The sequence below is a fragment of the Ascaphus truei genome, chromosome 15 (assembly GCF_040206685.1).
Source record: "Ascaphus truei isolate aAscTru1 chromosome 15, aAscTru1.hap1, whole genome shotgun sequence".
Lineage (NCBI taxonomy): Eukaryota > Metazoa > Chordata > Amphibia > Anura > Ascaphidae > Ascaphus > Ascaphus truei.
The window spans coordinates 9,781,724-9,809,688 of NC_134497.1; the positions used below are offsets into that span (position 1 = coordinate 9,781,724).

The 27,965-nt window shown below is 48.6% G+C and overlaps 1 protein-coding gene across 6 annotated transcripts in view; it reads right to left on the minus strand.

The window, feature by feature from the left end:
- Positions 1-27,965, minus strand: part of NFATC2 (nuclear factor of activated T cells 2) — a 111,253-nt gene that overhangs the window by 53,162 nt on the left and 30,126 nt on the right. For all 6 annotated transcript variants that reach the window (XM_075571550.1, XM_075571549.1, XM_075571548.1 and 3 more), the window contains exons 4-7: positions 16,615-16,817; positions 11,482-11,654; positions 8,480-8,620; positions 759-814 (exon numbers count right to left, since the gene is read on the minus strand). In XM_075571550.1, the coding sequence (XP_075427665.1) occupies positions 759-814; positions 8,480-8,620; positions 11,482-11,654; positions 16,615-16,817 (573 nt within the window). The remainder of the gene's footprint in view (positions 1-758; positions 815-8,479; positions 8,621-11,481; positions 11,655-16,614; positions 16,818-27,965) is intronic.

Here is a 27,965-nt window from a genome sequence, read left to right on the forward strand (position 1 = left end):
CACGTAAAAAATGTAGGATGAAAAAAGTAGGGGGGCAACGAACGCTACAGTTACCGCAAACACGGTCACGGAAGAAACACCTTGAAGGAGTAATGGCTGCGGTGTGGGCAGAAAAGTTACGCTGAGAAAACCTTCACACGGGTATAACCTGCATCCATGAGTTTATTCCAAGCATTAAGAACAGACTGGGACACTTCCATAGGATGCCACAAACACGTATTATCGCGAGATAGGTGCCAACCTCTCGAATGCCAGAGGGATTTGCAACGCATTGCACTGCAATGTGCTGCAGTGTCCGTTAGCAATGCAGTGGTTAAGAACCAGTAATCCGCCATTTACTAGCAACGCAGGGGGTTAAGTGCCACTAGTTTACTGCTTACCAGCAGTGCAAGGGTTAAGAACGAGAAGACCTCGGCACAGTTTGCCCACCCTAAGTTAAGATTCGATTTTAATAGGATTTTTGAAGAGTTGAGCTCTGCACAGTGTGCGTGCAATGTACGTTTTGGTGTCGGAGGCACAGGGAACAAAGTGAATAAAACATCTAAAATGCTAAAATCACAGAGAATGATGTGATCCAATAATTCAATTGTAAGCTCTGTGTGGCACGGATTGATTTTCCTGGCGTTCACACTCGTGCTTAAAGCACTAATCACTGTCAGAAAACAGCGAGTTACATCTGTGGCCTCCCACTGTCACGTACTGAGGATGTGGTATGCATTATATGCAAAGAAACAGAAGTAGGCTGTGTATATACTTACAGGCTGGCTCTTGTCTTTATCCACTGTTGCTTCCATCTCCCAAATCTGTTGCCCATCTAAAACGAGATTTTAAACAGAGTTATTTTGGCCGACATTTTCATTATCTCACAGAATTCAGTATTTTGTCGATTATTTTTTGGGATGCTCATACTTTGTGTTCTTGGAACACTGAATCATGACGGTCTAATATAGAAAATAAACACGATAAAGTAATGGAAAATCCTATTCTTTTATGCGGAGGGTCATGGCAACACCAGAAACTAAAAGTCCTGATTTTAGATGTATCTTTTCATTTTCAAATGATATATGGAGAAAGATTTTTGGGCGATCCATATATGCTCTCAATGTACCAGGCAAAAACAATAACCTTTTGTACGTTCCAAGGACACGCATAATGCATGTCCTTGGAATAGGTTTGTAAGGGAGAAATCCAAGCGGATTCGGATTCCAAATCTGTTGGACATATTTTCAGTAATAGAAAAAAGAAAGAAAATCTGCTGTTTTAAGACGAATCTGCAGCTTAATAGAACTGGCCAATCGGAGTCTGATTGGGATTTAGGTGGAAAATTGGCCCATATGTACCGGGGAGTCCTCCAGAACCGCACTATGTTCAACTCTGGGGACTCCCCAGTTCCCGAGATACAGACGGTGAAGTTACCGGTTTTACTTCCTGTTTTTTAAAGGGGATTTAAATGGACATCCAATAGGAAGCCACGACTGTAACTATCTTCAGAAGCCAACTCAAACCTCATCTCTTCTCCATCGCATTCCATGATCCCCCGCTTACCTTCCCTATCCCATCCTCTCCCTCACCCCGCCCTCCCCAACACCCATGATCTCCCCCTACACTCACCCCGTTGTAAAGTCTCTCCAAAACCCTCCAAAGTCACTCATCTCACTGATCCAATCGGGTCCACTGTTCACACTGTCAGACCCATCATCATGCCACTGACGAGACTAAATCCTGAGACTTGACCCCCAACCCCACCCACCAACCACTGACGACCACAAAACATCTTAATTACTGTATGCCCATCACATGAAATGTTCCATATGTAACCCCACCATTGTTTTACTAATGTACCGCACCCTGGATAAGGGCGCTATATAAATGTTGTTAGAAATAAATAAACCCGATGTTTTATTGTAGGCGTAACTAAGGTGGGGTCTGATTGGAGGAGGCCTGCTCTAAGACCCCAAATGCCCAAACCGAAACCTCCGGTCCCGAAATGATGCGCTGGCCGGCCAAGATGGAGCGTCTCACGTCCTGCGCAGTCTTATATAGAAGCAGCGCCGGCGCGGGGGGTGAGCTCCACGGGGAGGAGGAAGGAAGCATGGAGGAGAAGGTAGGGACCTAACCCACTGTCCCCCATGTGTTACCCACTCTCTCCCACCCAATTGTACTCTGCGTCAGGGTATAACCTGACCACACTATACACTGACACAGAGCATAACCTGACTGCATTATAAACTAACACCAAGTATAAAATGATCGCACTGTACATTGACACCGAGTATAACCTGACCACACCGTACATTGACACCGAGTATAACCTGACCACACCGTACATTGACACAGAGTATAACCAGACCTCACTATACACGGACAGTAAAACCAGACTGTATTGGCGCAATGCCAGATCACCTCTGCAGCGCTATTTCCTTGCGGCGGAACTAGTGTCTGACCACCAACCTAAGACGCCCTACCCCGGGCCTGGCTACGCCCGTGTGTTTTATGCCATGTCTGGAGATCATTGAGAAATCGCACACTAATCTTGGTATATTTGTGGGCTCAACAGGTAAAGAGGTGTGTTATCAGAAAGGCCCTAAAGGTGGAGAGAGCGGGTGCCAGTCGGATATTGAGGGGGAAGGGCATTCCAGAGGTGTGGGGCCTACTGAAAACTCTCAATCAAACATTACAAATACTGAGTTGGAGTCCGAGCTTCAGCCAGTTTAGGTTTGTGCATCCAGCCTTGGAAATCTCAAAACCCAGACCCACAGTATTATAGATTATATATTTATTTGTTATCAAACAAGGACCTGCTGATATGTGCCATGGTTTCAGGCTTGAAATGTTTTGGCTAAAGGATTAAACTAAATGACCCTTACTTGTGAGAATAAAAAAACCATATATTAATAAACTAAATAATTCGTCCAATTGAACGTGCATTCTTTGTTTATTGTTGCAGCTCAGGTTTAGGGGGGTGGAGGGGGGAGGGAGTGGGGGGAGAATCAGAGCTTTAAACATCCAGACAGCATATTATATTTAACGGATGGGTGTTTGTGTCACCATTTTGGGGGGGGGGGGGGAGTGGATGGGGACTGTACATGTGAAGAAGATAGCCAAATGTTACATTTATGTTAACCCAATGCACGATGCCCCGATGCGCACTTTTAACCCGAGCCGCGAAGCATTGGCTCGTCTACCTGCGCTTCCGGGCTCCGGTTTCGCTTCCTGACACCGTGCTACTTGTGAAACATTTTCCTGCTCTGAGCTTCATGCTCGAGTTTCGTAGCGCACCGAGGGAGGGTCTTTGAAGTGGTTCCGAGCGCGCCGCCTCTTCAAATCCAAAATCTATTTTCAGCTCGTCAATATTTGCGCAGTGCTTACCCCCGTAAAACCTCTGCTGCTGCAGATCGCTTCATGAATAGCCCAGATTGACGGAGATGGGTTTGCAAAGTACTTCGGGGAGGAAAATTCCACCTCATCTTTCATAGCTTCAAGCACCAGTCTCCCGCACGCCCGCCTGGCCATATATTTATATGATATTCAGACGTATAGCAAATACATGAACACATCATTTTAGTATTTATTAAAGGGGCCAGCCGCGCATAATTGGCTTTTTTAGAAAGATTCCACCACACTGAAAAGTAATTTTCACTTATTTACTTTCTTGTCGTCTGTGCTTATCTGGATACCCCTGCTGTTCCCCTTCATCACTTTGGACGAATTAGCAGGTTTTTTTTCAACTTTATATTTTATTAATTTTTCAAAAGATACAGACGTTTTTGCACATTATAGAACACTCCACAAGCTCTGTAGCTGGTCCATATCTGTCTGAACTGACACGACGCAAACACCAATCACACATCCAACTGGGTTGAGGGGAGGGGAGGGGGAGGAAGAAAGAGTGGTTTAGCAATTTATGTTTGTATATACGTATGTATGTATATATAGCGCCATCCATGTAGATAGCGCTTCACAGCAGTAACACTCGGGACATAATAATAATAGCACGTTCTTGTATACCGCTGCTGGTTTTACGTAGCGCTTTACAGAGACATTTTGTCTGGCACAGGTCCCATGGTTAATTCATGATACTAGTAACAATAATATATGCAAATTATACATAGGGAGAAGAAGCGGTTCAGTGAGTAAAGACACTGACTGACAACAACGACACGGAGTGCGAAGCAGCGGAGCCTGGTTCAATTCCCGGTCTTGGCTCCTTGTGACCTTGGGTAAGTCACTTTATTTCCCTGTGCCTCAGGCACCAAAAACAGATTGTAAGCTCTTCTGGCAGGTACTGTGCCTGTAACATTTCTATGTGCTGCGTACCGTGCACTGTAATTGTGACACGCTTTGTGTCCTGTTGGGAGAAAACACTATATGAAATAAAGTTATTATTATTAAATGATATTTTGTTATTTTCTCTGCTCTAATGAAAACCGTCCCCCGATCTTCTCTCCAGTCTCCCTGCAAGAAGCTTTCACTCGCTGGCCTAGATTAATTACTTGGCTCCCTGAAGCACTCGCGACTGAAACTCATGCGCTCAACAAGCGAGGAGGTTTCCATTCTCCGTGATGACTACAGTCTGGGCTCCCTCTGCACAGGCCCTGCCAGGAGCCAGAAAATAGGACGCAGGTTCCTGCCAATCGAGGCCAGAGCCTTTACTGTGCTTCGGCTCCACATAAAACCCAGCCACAGAAGCATTTCACAGGCCTAGCGGTGAGGTCCAGTCACGTGCAGCCAAAATGTGCAGGGGGTCTGCGAAGGAATCCTCTCAGTACTAGGGACGCATGCAACACAGAGCGGAGCAATGCACTGCGGGCGCCTATGGCAGTGAGGGGGTTAAAAGCCCCCCCCCCCACTTGTTCCACAACCAATAAGAGGTACTGGCGGACACTGCATACTGATCACTAGTTCTATAATAAAGTGATGGGTTTTATTCATTTTTGACCAATGGGCTGGAGCGGCTCAGTGAGTGAAGGCACAGACTCGGAAACAGTGACACTGGCTGAAGCCGGGGAGCCTGGTTCAAATCCCGGGGTCGTGACCTTGGGCAAGTCACTATATCTCCCTGTGCCTCAGGCACAACAACTAGATTGTAAGCCCTATGGGCCATGGACTCGCTGCGCCTGTAAAATTATATGTACAGCTCTGCACACACTGTCAGCACTATAAAAGAAAATAATAATAATGTGTGTGTGCGTGTGTGCGTGTGTGCGTGTGCGCGCGCGTGCGCGCGTGTGTGCGTGTATGTGATGTATACACACAGACACATTCAGATACCTTGCAGATATAGAACGAGTGCCAGAGCTTTACTCAAACTCCACAGAGACTAATAAAGATATAATTATTTCTACAAATGTAACCTCCCCTGCTTCTGGATTTACTAGTGTACTACAAGGGGTTAATGTTGAGCAGTCGATGCTATGCTTCACTCTGATGTGACACGATACGTGTCACAGGAGGTATGAGCAGAGAGGTTCCTGCATGGCAGAAGGAGAGGAGCCTCGGGGAGTAGATGAAGGGGATACATTCCCCAAAGTATAATACAGGTCATACTTTTATTGTGTTACAGTTAGGGATAGTGTCCCAACAGTTAGGGTCCCATAATATGGCCCCATGCGAAGAGCATGCCCCAGTAACGGGAATACAGACACGCGTCAGTGGGCAAATAAGAAAAGCCCCAGGGTGTCTGGGGATAAGCTCTACCAGCAGATCCTCATCCACAGTATGCAGCACCCCCTGAGGAAGTGGCAGTCCCAGAACAGGGCTGGAAGGAACAGTCACATTACACAGCATAGGGCAGGATCTCAGTAAAAGGGACCCTTCAAATGTAGCAAAAAACAGGAGGGTCTGGTTCGGAAAATGTTACTATTTCAAGTAAGTGTGCCGGCCATAAGTGTTCAGAGTGGAGGCTCAGGGAAGACAAGTACCAAGAGTGACAGTGGTATGGATGAAATGAAGTACAATCTTGTCAATCTATATGTACCAATCACTGCAGTGATCCCCAGCATGGGAACATAAATAAAGATTGAAGTTGTACTATAAAAACTCCTGGCGCCCATCTTTACCACCTCCCAGCCGATCACAGACAAGGTAAATCGTTGCCGATATCAAACACACAACTTCCTCGACGTAACCTCCCTAGGAAGCTCCGCAGGGAAGGTTACAGAAACGTAAAAAACATGTTTTTCAAAGGAATTTTCCATGGTTTGTATGAATGTCTTCAACCAGAGGTCTTGTAGTTTCAGTTGTCAGCTGGAGTACGGATTGTTCCATGGTCTCTCACACTCCTATTGGTTGAAGTTCTGAAACTTTGGCTAATAGGGGCAGACAGTATATCAATGACATCTACTGCATACACTTCATGTGCGGTGCATACATGTGAGGCTGAACAGAAGGCCCTGAGAACTCCACGGTGGTATGGGGAGGAGGGGAGAGAGAGAGAGGTGGGAGAGAGAGGTGGGAGAGAGAGGGGGGAGAGATAGAGGGGGGGCAGAGAGGCAGAGAGAGAGGGGAACACACAGTCACACACACACAGTCACACACATATTCTGTAATATGAACACTATATGCTAAATCAGTGGTGCGCCAACTTCCTGCGCTGCGCCCTCCTGCCTGCTCTCCCCCTGTGTCGCGCCCGCCCTGTGGCCTCAAATGACGCCACGGGGTCATGTGACGTCACGTCATGTGGCCCCGCGGCATCATTTGACGCCGCGTTGTCATGGAGATGAGTGGACACGGAAGCCGGGTAAGTGAGCCGCGCCCCCCCCCAGTTAGCGCACCGCAGTGCTACATAATACTGTGAAACAGCATGTAAAAAAGTGAGTCACACAAGCAGGCGATGACTAAGTGGGAGAAAGGGGAATTTCTCTGCCTACGCCAAAGCTTTATATCAACATCTCGCTTGTAGCAGGTGATGGGTTATTCTCGCTTCAGTTTTATTTCAACTGAGTTCTCGGGGGAAAAAAAATAAATAAAAAAAAAAGATCTCTTTAAACAATTATGTCTCATAACAGAACAATCAAGAACAGGCTCGCTTCCATCCACGCCCCCGTAGGGAGCAGCTTGCCAGCAGACTCCGGCCAATGGAGGCTGCCTGCTTGAATGAGGATTTACCATCTGTAGAATTCCAATCCGTTGTGTCATGAAGGGAAACCTCCCAAAACACTGGCTTCCACCCCGTCTCACTGAGCCTGTTACAGCTATGGCAACTGGGTTTCAGCAGCAATCATTCTCAGTGCCCTTAGATTTTTTCCTGTTTTGCCGTATTTTCCTGGGATATCCCAATGACATCACAACAAGTTAGACAAGATGTGGAAATGTACTGTTTTTAGCTGCCTCCAGAGCTGAACCACATTATATTCAGCCCAATGGGACCCTAATGGCGAAGCTGGGTTTTTTTTTTTGGCTTGTTTGCTTTTTTAATGGGGATTTAAATGGCCATCCAATAGGAAGCCACAACTGAAGAGGTTATCACTTCCTATTGGCCAGAGATTTGGCAGCCATTTTGTTTTTGCCCGAGGAAGATTTAAACCTGGTGATTTCACCGGTAAGTAATTTGGGAACCGTGGGGTCTCAGGTGCCCTGTAAAAAAAAAAAGAACTGCTCCTTTAAGTTAGAAGTAGGACATGAGGGAGCAGAACCTACCCAGATAAATACCCATAATTACGAACGGCGCTATGTAATGAACAAAATATATAGTCACCGGAAGTCACCTTATGGGAAAAGGGAAGTGAAGCACAGGGAATGGGGGTAGATTTCAGCATGTAAGTATGGAGGCACCAGGTGGATGTCCTAAAAAGGTGTCTACATTCTGTCCCTGGATGGAGAAAGGACCAACCGTAGATGTATTAGCCCCCGAGAAACACTGGGACTCCTTGCAAGTTGCGATCTTTGTAATCGGACTACACACAAATGATGCACACACTTCGAGAGCATATAGAATCTTGACTGAATTCATTAAATCCAACCTTTAAATCCTACCCCCCAAAACCATACAGCACGTATGTGTTACACTCGTACTAGGCTTGTATAGTTTGAACGGAATCGGACATGTGGTTGCCGCCGGAATTGGGTCGCCGAGGGACCATTTGCTGCGGCCGCTCCGCTGCTGGACACTTGGACGCCGGCCATTTCGCTAATGAGGTAAGTTAACTTAAGGGATTTAAGCAGTTAGGGTAGGGGGTTTTAAGGATAGAGGGGGATTTTAGGGTACGAAATTAGGTTTTTAGGGTTAAGGGGCATAGGGGGTTCAAAGGAGTGGGGCATAGGGGGTAAGGGGCTTTAGGGTAAGGGGTTAAGGTTTTTAGGGTAGGTGGTAGTGTTCGTATCAGGGTTATTTTTAGGGTACGGGGTAAGGTTAGGGGCTTACCTTGACAGCGAAACGGTCCCCACCAAGTGTCCTAGAACGTAGACTGAATCCCTCCTGGTTTCATGATTTATAAAAGGAACAGTGGGCTGATTTCATATATTTCAAAAGCTTCCTCACCTGAACTTTTCTCTGTAAATACGACTTTGGACTCTGTAGCAAAGTTCTGGCCAGTGAGAATCATCTGTTGTCCTCCGTACACCAGACAGCTGTCTATGTCTTGTCTGTCCACCATTGGAAGCTCATGAGCAGATCTTTGAGCTGGGAATACAAAGCAGAGATTAATCTACACCTGGTATTAAAATATACCAGGCAAAAATATTCTCTCTCGCAAAATAGCACGTTTTGAAAGTAGTGTCTTTCAGTGAAGCTACAGTTTATTACAGGAGCAATCCAAGCGGACTTTAAAAAAAGATATATTTTACATCGTTTTGAAGCAAGGGGTCGCCGGAGCTGAATCCTATTCATTTCTACCCCCTGCTTCCCGAGATACAGATCTCCGAAGTGGGCGCCGGCATCGCAGCAAAGTTTAAAGCTCCCGCGCCACGTGGGCCAATAGGAAGCCGCGCCGGATGATGTCACTGCTTCCCATTGGCCCGCAGGATGCAGGAGCTTTGAAAATTCACCATTACATGGATCTAGCTAGCCGAGCGGCTACTGGCACCCCCTACGAAGGTCTGCATCTCCAGAAACGGGGGAGTCCCAGGAGCTGTAATTATTGGGGTTCAGCTCTGGAGAACACCTGCTTCAATCCAAATGGAAAAAAATGGCCGCTTGGATTTCTGCTTTACAGAGGTTACAAATAATAACTTTATTGATTCAATTATGTCTTTAAAAGCCTGAGAACCTATTCCTTCATCACGCAGGAGTTTGCACTCCTAAAAGCAGTTGTGCCCTTCACATTGTACAACATAAAACATCTGGTTTGCGATACTAATGGCCAAACAAGTAATACTCAATATCTAAGCTATGGTTAATTAAGTTCCTCAAACAGTAAAAAGCGGCTCTGTGTGCAAAGCAAACCAGCTAAAGCAAGTTATTTGTGACTGCCAGCGGGTTTGTGATGTGCATGGGTGTCCAACCGTAAACCACACGGAGAAGGAAAGCCTGAATACATATTCAAGTAGACCCCAACAGTCGGTCCTTCCAGTCTATTAAATGTAATACTTAAGGGGGCTGATGCAGCAGGAAACTTAAGTCTTCAAAAGCAAGACCTTGCACAGAAGCCAAGCCAACGAAGAACCCAATTCTCTGGGAAATCAAATAAAAATGTGCTGCTGCCTGCACCGGCCAAGGCTTCCCCAGAGAAAATCTGCTCAACGCTTTGCCAGGTTGTATTCGTCGCGCGTACGATGTACACAACCCTCCCGCAGCTGCTTGGATATCCGCTCCATCCAGCTTCACCTTCCAACTAAAACAGAAATGTCACGCTGTAATTATTTCCCTCCGCTTGGAGACCCCTCCGCAGTGAAGGATAATGCTGGAGATTCTGTTAGATGATCGCGTGCAGAATAAGCAGAATGCAGGAGAGATTTATTTTGCTCTTCCTCGTTTCCCCCATTCAACCCAACGCGATCGCGGCATTTATGGAAGGACTTCAGCCAATGCCAACCGAGCAAACATTGAACGCATTCCTACAGATGGAGTTTACCAATAGATTATGGTGCATCTGTGTTGCAATGTAGGCTATGAGCATTAATTACCAATGTTTCAGAATCGTTGACTCCTTAGAGTAAATATGCAACTTTATGACTTCTCCCCAACAACTAGCGGTTAATTTATGGTTACAGAATACACTGTCCTCGTCTCCTGCTGGGTCTTCTCCTCTTACTCATCAAATCTGACCCCCTTCCATATCCTACCCATTCTTACTCCATAGTCTTTCCAGAATCTGTCCCTTGACTTAAGGGTCACACGGCAAGATTGTTTTACCTAACCAAAATGTAAATACATACATACTTAGAAATGTTTAAATATAAATACAAACATAGATATATGTAAATATAAATACATCGATATATTTAAATATACATACATTATATATACACACACACCCTTTTTAAGACTAAGAACGATTGTGCCTTTGAAGAAGAGTCCCCCTTTCAGTATGCTGGTACTCTATACTCCATCCATAAAAGTAGAACTACTTCTACCTACAGTAACACGCTGGGGAAGATTTTAATCCCATTTATTTGGATAGCGCTGAACTCTTCTCCGACACTGTGAAGATGCATTCACAACATATTGCATGGGGGTTAGCTGGAGAAGGTTATTACTCAGAATTGCATCGCTGTGTTGCTTCTTGAGAGTTTGAGACGAAGCAGCAGATCAGACTTTATTCTGCACACTGTATTATCTAGATGTTTATCTCACCCTTTAACCACAAACAGACCCAGCTCAGAAAGTATTGCTGGTAATCAGGGCCAGTGTATGTATTGTTTGATAGCAACAATCTTCTCTCAGAAGAGCGTCTTGGCACTGCCACAGACCAAGTTAAATCAAGAATGTTGTTACTTAGTCATGTTCCGCATAGGGCATCGCAAACCGTTACATAATAGAAATATATAAAAACACGTATTTTTTTTCGACAGTTTTAGAGAAAAGAAAAAAAAAACGACATGATTTATAATCAAAACTGGCGTTTTGGTTGTCCACGCACTTGGCTCTCGTACATTTCATTAATCGAAGCTGGAAGACTATCTCGGTGTGAAATGTAACACTGTGGGAAAGTGGATGCCGTAACAGGAAGATCATTGCGTTGAATTCCCCCGAAATATACATTTTCCTGCCCCAAATATATATTGAAAAGAAAAGATAAAGTGACCCCCATCACATACAGCTCAACTATGGGGGTCATTCTGTATTGTTCGATGCGGCCGTTCAGGTTGTTTGACTTCAACGAGCATTTTCGTCCAAAAACCGCACCCAACGGCTAATTGGGAAATTATAGAATAAGGACCTATATGTTGAAATCCACCAGCTGCTCTGCCCACACAGGGTTGAACGGGAGCTGGGTGCATGGTGGTCACAGCTGTGGCCCCCTGACGCTCTAATTTTGCATTACAGACTCATTCCTTCCTTTGCAGCGTACAATTTCGGGTGGGAAACCAAACTCAACTTACAGCATTCAATGGGATTGGATGCCACTTGCAGGGAGACGATGCGGCCGCTGGCTTCTGGGATGTGCACGCGGAAGACCAGGCGCACTCGCGTGTTCTTCCTGCCGATGTCGGTCTCCCCTTTCCTCAGCTCAATATCCGCGTTTCGTAATTTCAGGATGCCGGCGCAGTCGATGCTAGGGAAAAAGACAGCGGAACAAGTTTATGCGCAGCTGTCTCTCGGCCCGGCCAGCAGACTCCAACAGGGAGGCACAGGCCCCAAGTGCCAGGGGCAAGGCATGCTTCACGTTGCAAAGCCAATATAACCATCCTCATACTGATGAGACCCAAAAGCTCAAAAAGGCTGCCTGTGAGTAGGGTTACTGGCTCTGCACTTCTTTGACCTAGGCTGTGCTGAAAAGCTGGAGTAATGTGGCAGAAATAACCTTATAGGGGTCCCATGTTAAAATGGATAAGTAAAAGGTGACACTGTGTATTACCAAGAATGTTCTTTTTTTAGTGCTTGATTTTCTTAATCCCTAGATTCTGCCATTACCATGGTAACCTTTAGGCTGCACTGGGCTCTAGGGAGAGCTTCCTTTTAATCTCCCGTACGCCTAAAATTTCAAACGCTTAAATCTCCTGAATGGAGCATCAGATTTACAAAAATAAATAAATAAATCTTTGTAAAGGCCCAATAAGATTAAAGGACATTAAAAATGACAATGGAATAAATTGCTGCATTAATTTTAATTATTTTTGATAGAATTGAACCTTTTTATTATTTTCAATTTATTTATTTATCATCAACTTCCCCCCCTTCAATCTCATGGGTCACAGAAACAAATAGAAGAATCATATATAGTACTAGCTGAGAGACCCGGCGTTGCCCGGGATGTAACTGCGTAATAGGTAGTATTATTTATAAATGGTGGAACAATAGGTGAGTATTTGTTGGAAAGGTTGGATAATAATGTTGAAAAGAAAGATGGAATAAAATGTAATACGATGTTGTATACAAATGGTTTATTGTAAACACACCACAGTACAATGTATATTTTGGTGACATAAGTGATGTAAAAATGTGAGGCGTGTGTCCTGCTAGGGTGTGAGCGTGTGTGAGGCGGCGGGTGGGTGTTCAGTACGGGTGGCGCGTGGGTAGTGAGTGCTGGCTGTGGGTCGGGGTCCTGCTAGGGTGTGAGGCGGCGGGTGTGTGGCGAGTGCGGGTGACAGCTGGTCAGTGATATTGTTGCGTAGGGGCAGGATGCGGCAGGTGTGTGTCGAGTGTGTGGGGTGGGTGAGAGGCAGCGGGTGTTTGTCGAGTGTGGCAGGTCTGTTTAGTGCGTGCGGCGGCTGTGTGGCGCAGGGGATGTGAGCGGTGGGCGGGAGAAAGGCAGAGGCGGGAGGGCGGACGAAAGGCGTTGAAGGAGGGGAGGTGAGGTCGGAGGGGTGGTGAGGATGGGTGGTGAGGGGGGGGTGGTGGGGGATGGTGAGGGGAGGTGAAGGGGGGCAGAGGGGAGGTGAGGATGGGTGGTGAGGGGGGGGGTGGTGGGGGATGGTGAGGGGAGGTGAAGGGGGGGCGGAGGGGAGGTGAAGGGGGGGTGAGGGGAGGTGAAGGGGGAGAGGTGAAGGGGGGGTGACGGGAGGTGGAGGGGGTTGCCGGGAGGTGAAGGGAGGGGGGGGGGGTGACAGGAGGTGAAGGGAGGGGGGGGTGACAGGAGGCGAAGGGGGGGGTGGTGACAGGAGGTGAAGGGAGGAAGGGAAGGGGGATGTGGAGGAGAGGAAGGGGGAAGAGGGAGGTGGGGGAGGAGGAGAAGGGGGGAGGGGGGAGGTGGGGGAAAGGGTGGAGGGGTGAAGGGGGAAAGGTGGGGGAGGAGGGAAAGGGGGGAGAGAGGGGGGAAGGGGGGAAAGAGGGGTGGAGGGGGGAAGAGGGGAGAGGGGGGATGGGGAAAGGGGAGAGGGGGGATGGGGAAAGGGGAGGTGGAGGAGGGGAAGTGAGGAGGGTAAGGGGGGAGGTGAGGAGGGGAAGGGGGGAGGTGGAGGAGGGGAAGGGGGGGGAGGTGGAGGAGGAGGGGAAGGGGGGGGAGGTGGAGGAGGGGAAGGGGGAGGAGGAGGGGAAGGGGGGGGGAGGTGGGGGAGGTGGAGGAGGGGAAGGGGGGAGATGGAGGAGGGGAAGGGGGAGATGGAGGAGGGGAAGGGGGGAGATGGAGGAGGGGAAGTGGTGGGAAGAGGGGGGAGGTGGTGGGAAGAGGGGGGAAGAGGGGGGAGGTGGTGGGAAGGGGGGAAGGGGGGGGAGGTGGTGGTAAGGGGGGGGTGGTGGGAAGGGGGGGGGAGGTGGGAAGGGGGGGGAGGTGGTGGGAAGAGGGGGGAGGTGGTGGGAAGGTGGGAAGGGGGGGAGGTTGTAAGGGGGAGTGAAGGGAAGGTGAAGGGGGGTGAAGGGGAGGTGAAGGGGGGGGGGTGGAGGGGAGGTGAAGGGGGGGGGGGTGGAGGGGAGGTGGAGGGGAGGTTAAGGGGGGGTGGAGGGGAGGTTAAGGGGGGGTGGAGGGGAGGTTAAGGGGGGGTGGAGGGGAGGTTAAGGGGGGGTGGAGGGGAGGTGAAGGGGGGGGAGGTGGAGGGGAGGGGAAGTGTAGTGAGGGGTGGGTGAGGGGAGGTGGAGGGGAGGTGGAGGAGGGGTGGGTGAGGGGAGGTGGAGGGGGGGTGGAGGGGATGTGGAAGGGAGGGGAAGTGTAGTGAGGGGTGGGTGAGGGGAGGTGAAGGCCGCTCACTCACCCGTCCGGCAGCTCCCACGTGGATCTGAGGCGGGAGGCAGCGTGTTGTGGCCGCTCCCCCGCTGACTGTAGCGGCGCCGGGGGGGGGGGGGGGTGGAGGGGAAGTGATTGAGGGGAGGTGATCACTCCGCTCCCCCGCTGAGTGTAGCGGCGCCGGGGGGGGTGGAGGGGAAGTGAGTGAGGGGAGGTGATCACTCCGCTCCCCCGCTGAGTGTAGCGGCGCCGGGGGGGGGGGTGGAGGGGAAGTGATTGAGGGGAGGTGATCACTCCGCTCCCCCGCTGAGTGTAGCGGCGCCGGGGGAGGGGGGGTGGAGGGGAAGTGAGTGAGGGGAGGTGATCACTCCGCTCCCCCGCTGAGTGTAGCGGCGCCGGGGGGGGGTGGAGGGGAAGTGAGTGAGGGGAGGTGATCACTCCGCTCCCCCACTGAGTGTAGCGGCGCCGGGGGGGGGTGGAGGGGAAGTAGTGAGGGGAGGTGATCACTCCGCTCCCCCGCTGACTGTAGCGGCGCCGGGGGGGTGGAGGGGAAGTGAGTGGGGGGAGGTGAAGGGGGGTGAGGGGAGGTGAAGGCCGCTCACTCACCCGTCCGGCAGCTCCCACGTGGATCTGAGGCGGGAGGCAGCGTGTTGTGGCCGCTCCCCCGCTGTGTCCCTGGCGCGCGCTCGCTCACTCTGCTCCCCCGCTGACTGTAGCGGCGCCGGGGGGGGGGGGGTGGAGGGGAAGTGAGTGAGGGAAGGTGAAGGGGGGTGAGGGGAGGTGAAGGCCGCTCACTCACCCGTCCGGCAGCTCCCTCACCCGTCCGGCAGCTCCCACGTGGAGGGGGGGGGGGGGTGAAAGCGCGGGAAACAGGGAGAGGCGGAGGAAGAGGCGGAGCCTCCGGGACCGGTGGGGAAGAGAGCGGGAGATGTGCTGCTAACACTGTGAGCCCCGCTAATGTATGTAAACCCCCCCCCCCGTGTGTGTGTGTGACAGAGTGTGTGTGTGTGTGTGTGTGACAGAGTGTGTGTGTGTGTGTGTGTGTGTGTGTGTGTGTGTGTTTTTTTTTTGGACCTTTGGCCCGTCACTCCGCCTCAGGCAAATGAGAGGTGTGGGGGGCGGGCCAAGGGGGTGGTGTGAGTGTGTGAGCCCAATGAGAGGTGTGCGGGGGCGGGCGGCCCAAGGGACCAATGAGATTGCCGCTAGGGACACCGGACATCCAGGCAGGCAGGCAAACATACAGTGCTTTCATTCACTAATATAGTATAAGATAAAAAGGACTTGTTGGAAGAAGCAAAACAATGTCGTGTTAAAGCCATTACGTAAATAGGGTTGGGATCAACGACTCCAGTCCTCAAGGGCCACCAACAGGCTAGGTTTTCGGGATATCCCTGCTTCAGCACAGATGGCTCAATCAGTGGCTCTCGTCTGAGCCACTGATTGAGCCATCTGTGCTGAAGCAGGGATAGCCTGAAAACTTGACCTGTTGGTGGCCCTTGAGGGCTGCAGTTGCCCACCCCCTGAGCTTAAAACACCAGGACTGGTTTGAAAAGCAGCATTTTCTCCAAAGAAAATGTCAGGCTGCTCATAGACATCGGGTGGCTTCCCACATGATTAATAGTACCGATCTCTATTCGCTATCTCATTAATAATGGGGTACCCTTATTTACATACTATTTAGGGTGAGGAAGTGACTACTTTTATTTCATAGCATACATGCACCTTTAAATAGATAGCAATAGTACTGTTCCCAAGACCCGCATCGCCCACAGCATCACATACAGGTTGATATTCTTAGGGCCTTATGTCTTAGGTATTGAAGTAGGGGGTCTCTGGAGCTGAACCCCATTAATTTCAGGTCCATGGACCCCCTGCTTCTGGAGATACTGAAGGGGGTGTTGGTAGCAACTTCGCTCACAGGGTTCACATAATGGCGGAGTTTCGAAGCCCCCACGCCCTACGGCCCTGTAGGAAGCCGTGATGTCATCAGGTGTGGCTTCCTATTGACGTGCGTGACGCGGGAGCTTGAAACGTTGCCGAGATACCAGGCACCCCCTTCTGTATCTTGGGAAGCAGGGGGTCCCCGGGGCTGAAATTAACAGGGTTCCGCTCAGGAGACCCCATGCTTCAATCCTATGTAAAAAAAAAAAAAAGAATAAATGTAAAAAGCGTATCAATTGCTCCTTTAAATCATAAGGGTGTTCGGCCTAAAGCAGCCCGTGCCTTGAAGAAGGTGCTGCCGATATCCAACTTTTCATGGTCAGCTCTTCTCTCTGGGAAACTATAACCACACGTTTGGCAATCACAGTCCAGACTGGTGGGAGTGATAAGGCTATGAACATGGTAACTTAATACTCTACGTCTGGGTTGATTACCCATTAACCATCTCTGGTTTCCGCTGGGATTCCCTACTCACGTGGCTTTCATGTGGCTCTTGGGCTCCAGTGGCATCTCCAGCACCTTGGTGTGCCCGATGACCTTCTCGTAGCTGGTGGTGATGACCGTTTTGCCCGTGATGCGGTGCACTTGGTAGAAGGCGTGAGGTTTCAGGATCCGCTCGTCGGCTGTCCCAATGAAGATCTGCAGGCCCAAGGGCTTGTTCTCCATGTAGCCATGAAGCTGGGAGAGGGGGAAAGGCACGAGGATCCAAGATGTTAAAACAAGGGTTCTCACCCACCCCACCCACCCCCCCAACAGGTCAGGTGTCCAAGATATTCCTTCTTCAACACAGGTGGCTCAATCAGTCCCTGCTTCAGCACAGGTGGCTCAGTCACTGCTTCAGCACAGGTGGCTCAGTCACTGCTTCGGCACAGGTGGATTAATCAGTTACGGCTTCAGCACAGGTGACTGAATCAGAGGCTCAGCCTTCGACTGAGCCTCTGATTGAGCCACCTGTGCTGAAGCTGGGATATCCTTAAAACCTGAACTGTTTGGGGGGCGGGTCATGACAAAAATACCAAATTCACCATGCAAACCACAAAATGAATATCCCCACTAATACATACAGGATAACATATTTGATCAATTATTCTATTGTTCCATAAGTATATTCTTAAATATCTCCCTTTAACTCAATTTGTTTTGTTGTTGTTGTTTTTTTTACATTTTTCACAGGCAGGAAATGCTTTACTGTACTCCCCATAAAAAAAAACAAATTAACTTGATTTTCAATAAAACATAACCAGTTCTCAATAAACATGCGTTTCACAGAATTGCCCGGGAAAGCTGAAGCGACAGATGTTCTCATGTTGACATTTTTGAAAGGTGGATAAAAAAAAACACATTTACAGTATTTCAGATGCGGAGATTGAAGAAGCACATTTCACAGTGTAGATACAGTAATACCAGGTGGTGGGAAATCAGGGAGGGGGAGGGGGAGGGTTTTCAAGCCTTTTTAGGAGAAGGAGTGGCTCAGTGAGTAAAGAGACTGACTGGCACTGAGCCAGGGGAGCCTGGTTCGATTCCTGGTGTCAGCGCCTTGTGACCTTGGGCAAGTCACTTTATCTCCCTGTGCCTCAGGCACCAAACACATAGATTGTAAGCTCCACGGGGCAGGGACCTGTGCCTGCAAAATGTCTCTGCAAAGCGCTACGTAAAAGTAGCAGCGCTATACAAGAACGTGTTATTATTATTATTATTTTCCTCCTAAAAAAGTATGAATTAATCAATGAACTTTGAAGTAGATGGCGTTGCTGGTGAAAAGGCTCACAACTCTATTACTATTAGTTATTATTAATAGCAAACAAAAATACCACTTATAACTGAGCAGTCCCACATGTCCAACAGCTCTGCAATCCTGCCCTTCCCCATTATGCTTCCACTGCAGCTAGGGATTCTGGGTAATGACATGCTCCCGGGACATTACATTTGACTAAAATAAAGCTTTAATGTAGCACTAACTTCACTTTGTTGCAATAGATCTTGCAAAGCGGGATTAGCGGTTTAAAGAGGCAACCCAACGGGCAGTTTCTTTTTTGTTTTGTTTTTTTAATAGCATTAAATCGGGGGGGTCTCCGAAGCGGAACCCCATTCATTTCAGCTCCAGGGACCCCCTGCTTCCAGAGATACCCGTAGGGGGTGCCGGTACCCGCTCCACTGGGCTAGCAGGGTTCATGTAATGGCGGACTGTCAAAGCCAACGCGTCCTGCTGGCCAATAGGAAGTGACGTCATCAGGTTCGGCTTCCTATTGGCTCGCGTGACGAGGGACCTTTAAACGATGCCCGATACCGGTGCCCCCCCCCCCCCCCTTCGGATGTCTATCTCGGGAAGCAGGAGGTTCCCTGAGCCGAGATTAATGGGGTTCCACTCTAGAGACACCCCAAATCCAATCCTATGTTAAAAAAATATTTTCAAAAAGCTTCATGATTTGCTCCTTTAAAAGGTGGTGCTGAAGCAGCCAACAATATGCTCCCAAAACCCAACCCTGGAACCAGATTCAGTACAAGTGGCGACCATGGGATTGCGGTGGGATGAAACAGCCACACACCATGTGGGCGGCCTTGTCAGCGAGTGCTACTCAAAGATCAGCAGCCAGCACCACAACCTAACCGTGTTATATCCTAAACCTAATGTTTGCGCTGAATCCCAGCATGCAATTCTTTTACACTCTGGGCTTCGGATCTTAGGGTGGAAAAAGTCAGCCCGTGACAAAAAGGCTTCTCCTTCTGTCGATGCCGCAACATGGATTGTAATCTCTCTCGTTACAAACAGATTCCCCAGCAGTTGAATGAACGATAAAGTGCGTTTTGGTTTAGCACTGCTTAGCGAATGCGGACCATTCTCATTTATATTAGGAGCACTGGGGTATAAATTGATTTCCTTTTTAAAATTCTAATGTATATTAATTAATGATAAAATAAATATGTATGTGTAGGTGTATGTCTATGTGTCTATGTGTATGTGGTGGGCACGTGTGGGTATGTGCACGTGTGTGTGTTCTATATACACATGACAAACTACTACAACACTGCATACATGTGCAACTGGATGCAGCAAGACATACATGTAGCAGCATTAAAGGAGCACGAGGTGTACACATGATGGTTTGTGCAAGATGTAGAATGGACACTTAAGGTGACCAATGTTGTAAGTGTAGCCCCGGACCCCCGTTCCCTCCGCTCTCCGGGGCAAGGGCGAGTGCCGCCGGAGCCAAGCGGCGGACCCGCCGGCACTTCTGGAGGGTGGGGGCCGAACAGGGAGTGCTCCGGTGCTCCGGTGGCTCCGCGGCGGCCCGACAGTGCAGGGCGCCGCCATGTTGTACTTCGCGCATGCGCAGTGCAGAAGGAGATGCGGCGGCGATCAGAGGCATTGTGCATGCGCAGTGATCGCGCGCCCCGCACTAGCCTACCAGGGAAGGCTCTTGGAAGGGACTACATGTCCCATGAGCCCAGGAGCGCACCACATGACGCCAGGGAGCCAATAGGGCTGGAGTATCTCCCTGCTCTCAGGGATTGATACATTTTCACGCGCTGAGCCACGGAGTCAGGACCAGGAAGAGCTAGGGGTAGGAGGTGAGTGCAGGGGTCTGTGACCCACTGCATTAGGCGAGCAGCCCCCTAGGCCCCAGTTAGGTCCTGAGCCACATTAACTGCTTGTTGTGCTATAGGGACAGGCCCTAGGTAGGGACTCTGCCCCATTATCTGTTTGGTAGTCAGGGACACCGTGCTAAGCAGTGCAGCCCTGCGAGGTGGGTTCTGGGCTCAGAACGCCACCAAAGACACAGAGACTTACGGTGATATTATCCACGCCGGAATTCACCCCACGCGGTGGCAGATGACGACGTCGGACCGGACGGAATCCCTGTCATAGTCTGCGGAACCCAGGGTCGGAGCCCCGGGCAGGTATCATTCAACCAGTGCACCATCACTGTACAGCAACGCAAGAAGCACGCCTAAAGGGCGGGGGTATCACTTGTGGACACTTACCTGGTAGAGTGGCCAAGGGCCCTGTATAGTACAGTTGGACACGGTGTAGGGGTACACGGTGGTTGGGAAGGATAATACTTTCAACGAGAGCAATTATTGTTGTGATTCATATAGAGTATAAGTATACTTATGTGCTTGTGTTCTGTAAAGACCGTTCTGTTTATACCAGTGAGTATTATTGTGTTGTGTCCTGTGAGGGACTCCTCCCGCTCCGTCGGGATCCCTCCCAGGTGGAGGCGTTGCACCACGAGATATTGTGATATATATATATATGTACCCCAGGCTCTCCATGCAGAGGCTTAGGCTCCTGAGGGCCACACAGGTAAATGAGCACCAGCAGCGTCTGTATTCACAGGGAATACCCGTTACATAAGTATATTTCTAAATCTCCAGCTCCACACACAAATCAGTTGTTGCTTTGTAAGAGATGTTGCTGATTTCCTAAGGATAGATGTGGAGTGAAATTATTACAAAATCAAGGCACTCTTCCATGTAGACATGTTAGCACCGTAGTCATACTGCGCTCACTCCTGTTATTTCTTCACCTTCAGTCTGTTTTAATAAGGACACCAGGCATGTGAATGTACCAGCTACACCGTCCCACAGCTGGAACAAATGAAGAATCGATTTCATGCTGGTTTTAGAAGGTTATTATCCGAGTTACCCAACTGCTGCCGAGACACGTACTGGAAGTACAGTATCATATTAGTAATTCAGGAAAATTAGGGAACTTCTGCACGTTTAACCAATCGAGTTATAGCTCCTTCAATTATATTTCCTTCATAAACCCCTTTTTTTAAAAAAAAAAAATAGCATCACCCATCTGGTTGCCGTGACTTTGTATAAATTAATGTGCATGCAGCAGAACATCACAGGCATCAGCTCTTTGGGAACTCGTTTTCAAAAAGCCGAAAAAAGAAGAAAAAAATTCTGAATTATAGCCACTTAGGCGAGATTAAAAGAAAAAGCGAAAAGTGAATTTTTTTTTTACAGTGACGAATAGCGCCCTTCAAATTATTTTGAATGGCAAAACATTTAATAATACAGTCAACACCTGGAAAGGAAATTATTTGCATTAAGAAGCTGAGCTGTTCACAATAAAACTCCCATAAACTGGAGAAAAACCAACTGCGTTGACTCATATTTGCCACACAAGCAAAGAATATCCAGACGTGATGTCTGCTTTCCATACCCTATTTTGGGATTTAAAGATCCACGTTTCTCTGCTGAGAAGTTTTCTTAATCTTTGTACATAATTGCCCTGATATTATAACTCTGGCCAGACGTGCTTTGGTCTCTAACCAGAGGGGGTATGGGCCACCGTGGCAAGTGAACAAACACCACCCAGAAAACAAGGAGACGTTTCTTGGTTGCTACCTTGTGAAAAGCTTGGTCAACAACATGCTAATTAGGTCAATGATTAAAAAGCATTGATTATCAACTGACAGATATTATATAGAGCTATCCAGGAGCGAGATTCAAACCATAGCGGGGGATCTGTAACTTCAGCTGTAGGTCGCCAAAGTCCAAGGTCACAGAAAGGTGAGGTGTGATAGGCTGGTTCCAAAACCCATAGTATCATGACAATATTTCGAGTTTCTTTTAATATTGGATGTTTGAATAATGACTGTTCGATGGAGGTAGGGTAGTGTCATGGGAACATACACACAACACAACATCTTTCAGATCTTCACCTTCCATACTGGACACAATGGTGAAAGGTGCGACGACACACACACGGCTCCATGCTGTTTCCTCTTTCCTTGGCCCCAGGCTCCTGACACCACCTCCTGATTGGCTGCTGCTGGGTAATGCAACCAATCAGGATGGAGGGAGCTGCCCAGCCCCCTAGCAACACAGCCCTGCTCTCTCCCTCCTCGGAGAAATCCCGCGGCCCTCCCAAGCTGGTCAGCTCACTATGTCCTCCTCTCACCCCCACCCCTTCATCCTCTCTCACCCCTTCCCCCTCCATCCTCTCACCCCCCATCCCTTCATCCTCTCTTATCTCCCCTCCCTTCATCCTCTCTCATCCCTCCTCCCTTCATCCTCTCAGCCCCCTCCATTCATCTTCTCACCCCCCCTCCCTTCATCCTCTCACCCCCCCTCCCTTCATCCTCTCACCCCCTCCCTGTCATTACTCCCCTTCCCTTTATCCTCTCACTCCCCCTCCCTGTCATTATCACCCCCCCCCCCTTCATCCTCTCACCCCCTCCCCCCTCCCTGTACAAAAACAAATACACACACACACACACCAGGAAAAAACAGAACAAATAGACACAGGACACACACAGGACACACACACACACACACACACACACACACACACACACCAGGACAAAACAGAACAAATACACACAGGTCACACACACCAGGACAAAACAGAACAAATACACACAGGTCACTGGACACAGCCTCATCTATCTCCACTCCATGCTTTTCCTCCGCTCTTTGGCCCCGCCCCCAGGCTCCTGCCACCGCCATCCTTACTGACTGCATTACACAGCAGCAGCCAATCAGGATGGAGGAAACTGCGCAGACCCCTAGCAGCAGCAGCCCTGCTCTCTCCCTGCTCAAGGGAAATCCCGCGATTGGTTACTAAGTCCGGAGACATAATACACATACATGTCCCCGGCACACATACATGTCACCCCCCCCCGCACACATACATGTACAGAAAGGTAATACCAGCATTCACATACATGTCCGGTATTATCTCTCATTTTTTACCAGACAGAGTAACCAAATACCGGGCTGTCCGGTTCCATACCGGACACCTGGCATCCCTAGGAGTGGCGGGGGCATGGCCATGATGTCACGAGGCTGGTTCGCCCTCATTGGCTGAACCGCTGCCGTGACGTGGCCAACGCTCCGTCGCCATTCTTGTCCTTTACCAAATTTTGGTCGCGCATCGCGATCTGTACATGCGCGCGCAGGCAGCTACTGAGACCCGCTCCTCTATGTTGCCGATCTTGTTCCCGCCGTGCACTCCGCAGCGCGCACAGCAGCGGTCACCGGGGACACCGCTTTACACTGCTCAGCACCTGTTAATCGGTAATACTGGGCCAGCTTCAGGGTCCAATAGTTTATATTGAAAAGCAGCCGTACCACGACCAGGGAAATGAACTCCATCCTTGTCATCTGATAACCAAGACATCATCTTGAAATGCCTCATGCAAACGCGCTTAATTGTCGTTTGCGCAGCTGATGAACTTTCAATGCAGTCATACGTACTTGTTAAATGTACTGGGAATAATGAGACGTGCAAACACATCAACACACAGCTTGCTGCAATGACACGTCGGCATGAGAAAGGCACACGCCAGGTATCACTGCGGACACCGGAACCTGAAGTGGGTTTTATACCCAACCCACACAGAACAGAAGACATACGTGCTATTCTATGACTATTTCTATCCTGAACGGTTATGTTGCTACGGATTGTAAGCTCTCCGGAGCAGGCCCCCCGTTATCCTTGTGTGTCAGTGTACCCCCCGTTTGTCCTTACTAGGTACGTCATTCTGTTTTGTCATTTACATCATTCTCTTCCCCCCACTGTATAGCGCTGCCGAATATGTTGGCGCTTTATAAATAGGACGTTAATAATATTAATAATATATGAACTGTTGGTATTAACGTCCGTCTGGGTATGGCGAGATTGCTACCACTCTAGGGTACAGCGGGGTAAGGCTCAGGCGTGATCTTTGGGTTGAAAGAGTAGCTCAGTGAGTAAAGACTGACTGAGCACAATGACACTGAGTTTGCAGGGTTGAAAGAGTAGCTCAGTGAGTAAAGACTGACTGAGCACAATGACACTGAGTTTACAGGGTTGAAAGAGTAGCTCAGTGAGTAAAGACTGACTGAGCACAATGACACTGAGTTTGCAGCAGGGGAAACTGGTTCAATTCCCGGTGTCGGCACCTTGTGACCTTAGGCAAGTAACTTTATCTCCCTGTGCCTCATACATCAAAATCAGATTGTAAGGTCTATGGGGCAGAATTACAAGTACAGCGCTGCATACACTGTCAGTTTTAGGGAACGATCCTCGCGGGAGGGATTAGTGGAGCACAGCAATTGGGAAAAATAGGGAAACGGCACACCAAGGATAAAATAAAATCCAATTTATTCCGGAGTGTCAGAGAGAGAGACATCCAAAAAAGCACTCTGACGCGTTTCAGGCAAAGCCCTTTGTCAGGTTGACTTTTTGGCTTTATTTTTGTTAAATAAATCATGACACGGTGTAATATGTCATGTGTTGTTGTTCATCTGAGGTTGTATTTACCTAATTTTTAGACCTGCTAAGAAACAGATGATTGTTATTATGTCCCGATATGTAAAACCATGGAATTCAAAGAGGGTGTACTTTCTTTTTCACAACACTGTACATAATATAAAATCTACAGAACGGGCCTGAAAGGGAGAATCTCTAATGGAAAACCCTTCAATCGTAACACACAACACACAACACACAACACACAACACACAACACACAACACACACGTTTTATTTCCCTTCTCCTTCAAGGTTACTTCCTTCCTCAAAGTCGCAGAGCCACCTAAAGCTTTTTGCTTTTGCTTACTTCTCATTGCCGAAAGAGGAAACAGAGAGATTTCCGGTGTACAGAAAACACCTTCCTGGTGCCGCTGCCAGGCGCGCATCTTAAAGTCACTTTACATAAACACGCACCGCGATCTGGGCCTGGCGCCTTGGCACTCGGGTGAGAAAACAAACACCCATCGCCAAGCGAGAGGTGGATTTCCGCGCCGGGCTTGACCCAACTGCCCCTTTGGGTGGCTGTCTGCAGGAATACGGTTTGGCGCGCACAAAAAGAAAAAGGAAGCCGCGTCTCCGCCGTAAAACCACAAGATAAGAGAGCGGGGATACAGTCGGCGAGCCACGCCAAGTGATGACAAAATGGCCGCATTTAAAGCTGCAGTATGTTTTTTGCCCACTTTTTTTATTTTTTTATTCTAACTCTAGTCTTTGGTAAAAAAAATACAGGCATACCCCGGTTTAAGGACACTCACTTTAAGTACACTCGCGAGTAAGTACATATCGCTCAATAGGCAAATGGCAGCTCACGCATGCGCCTGTCAGCACGTCCTGAACAGGAATACCAGCTCCCTACCTGTACCGAAGCTGTGCGCAAGCGGGGAGACTATAGAGCCTGTTACAAATGCCTTATTTACATCAGTTATGCACGTATATGACGATTGCAGTACAGTACATGCATCGATAAGTGGAAAAAAGGGAGTGCTTCACTTTAAGTACATTTTCGCTTTACATACATGCTCCGGTCCCATTGCGTATGTTAATGCGGGGTATGCCTGTAATACCTTTTATTCCTCAGCTCTGATCATATTATATATATATCTTGTTTTACTGATCACATTAACGCTGGAATAGCTGCCACCTTCTTTAATAAGCGGGTGAAAGCAACGCGTATCTCTCATTATTTGATTATTTTCTATACTAGCACGATTGCTCCTAAATAAGAGAACAATATTGACTTCCTTTCGATTCATGGGACACCTGTTGGGCGTTTGGAGGCGCTGGGTTCTTTAATTGCCTTCAGTTTCCTGTAACCCTTAGGTTCACCACGTTGCTAAGTGCCTGCACTTATCCGGGCCGCAGTAAAAGATGCAGCAGCCCTGTGTGTGCAAACGTCCCTTGGATACACTGCATTTAGACATATGGACGTTTCTTTGGACTTAATCACCTCCGCCAGGGACCAGACTGTAATGTAAATATGTCCCACCCAGTTAGAAACCCGGTATTTTATATTTCATTCACTGAGAAAGTCTGGTGTTCGCAAACCTTTAACCCCTTGCTGTCGGGTGTGCTGGCAGAAAAAACGAAAAGTGATGTGTTATAAGCAAATCTGGCAGTGAAAAACTTCCTTTCAAATGAATGTAGTGATCAACATGTTGTTCTTCTATAGCTGTGACAGTGTACACAGCGCTGTACATAGAATTCCTGCCCCTAGAGCTGACAATCTAAATTTGGGGTGATGAAGGCACAGGAAGGTAAAGTGACTCACCCAAGGTGCAGACATTGGGTTTATCGGCCCTAACATAACCACAAAGTTACTCCCTCATTTGTTCAAATGAAATCTGTAAATCAAGGCAAATCCTCAGCATCTTGCTATGTTCTCATCGAAGCTGTTACTGGTCTCACTTCCCCAAACGGTGTCATCGGTGCGTGTTCATTTACACCTTATGCAATGGGCTCATTGATGCAGTAACATTTACTCGTGGGACTGGACGTTGCTAGGTCTCTGTGCTCACCATTTTCATTTGGATTGGGCTGGCTGTTCTGTCGGACTGGTCAGCCCGAGCCTCCCCCCTCCCCAAGGAAACAAGCGAGTGACCAAGCCGTACCAGGCACATTAAAGGGTCAGATGGAGATTGGTCTTCTCACTGCTCTCTGAATATTGCAAATAGAAGGATTACACTGAAAAGTAAATACACCTAGAGGATCAGACTGGTTTTCAAGTCTAAACCAATGCTACCAACCAGTTGAAAAGGGATGTGTCTAGTAATGGAGGACACCCAAAAGGTACAAACAGCTGTCTGTGAGTAGGGTTACTGGCTCTGCACTTCTTTAACCCAGGCTGTGCTGAAAAGCTGTGTAATACAGCAGGCATACGCTTATAGGGATCCATGTGAAAATGGATTAAGAAGTAAAGAGTGATCCCTGTGCTCACTTGCATGTCGTTACCCAGAATGCCTGGCTGCAGTGGAAGCATTGTATGCTGGGAGATAATGGTGGAAAGAATAGCTGCAGACCTGCCTGGGACGTGTGAATGTGCGCACAAGTGGTAGTTTCAATGAGCTATTAATTAACCCTAACGAATGATGAAATGTGCGTTCAAAGAGAAACAAAAATGAAACGGAATATTTTTTATAATACTTGTATAACTGTATGCATTTCCCAAATACTTGTTGCCCCTGTAGCCCGTTAATCTGCCAGGGCTCCGGCAGCGAGGCAGTACACACAGCACATTGTGACTAACGGGAAAGCAGGTTAATAATTGTGTAACAGCAAATCACGCAGAGCAGTGACGCCTCTCCGTGCCCCTTCTATTCCATGCACAGGAAAGAGCTTGTCATTCTGGGTCCGGTGACTTTATGAAGGAGCCCGAGCACTTTTCTGCCATTACAAACATATGTACAGTAGCAATCCAAGCGTGCGAGGTATTTGGCAAAAAATGTTTTACGTAGGATGGAAGCAGGGGGTCTCCAGAGCTGAACCCCATTCATTTCAGCTCTGGGGACCCCCTCATTCCGGAGATACAGGGGGTGCCAGTAGACGCTTTGCTAGCAGGGTTCACATAATGGCCACTGTTCAAAGCGCCCGTGCCCCACGGGCCAATAGGAAGCCGCGACGTCATCAGGTGAGCCTTCCTATTGGCCCGCAGAAACCTCCTGCTTCAAACCTGTGTTAAAAATTATTATTATTATTTCTTTTTTATTAAAAGCATGAGCTGCTCCTTTAAGAAGAAGGAGTCCGCAGGCTCTGTCTCCAAACAAAAGGAGTCGGCGGCGTTTAAAAATCAGCTACCCGCTGTACAAATAAAGCCCCATCATCACTCTCTATCCGATCAGCACCTGTCTCCGGGTGCTGCTCACAGTCGGCAAACAATATAAGTTCACTCATCCGTGGCGCCTAACACTTTTATTTGCTTTCCAGGATGGAGCTACCCGGGAACGGCCGACGGCTGCTTGCTCTTTATTTATTTATTTTAACTTAAAAACGGGAAACGGTCACCCACATAAAAAAAGTGTGGGGACCCGGAAACAGGATATATACTTAACTCTTTCAATACCACGAGGCCCTTCTGGA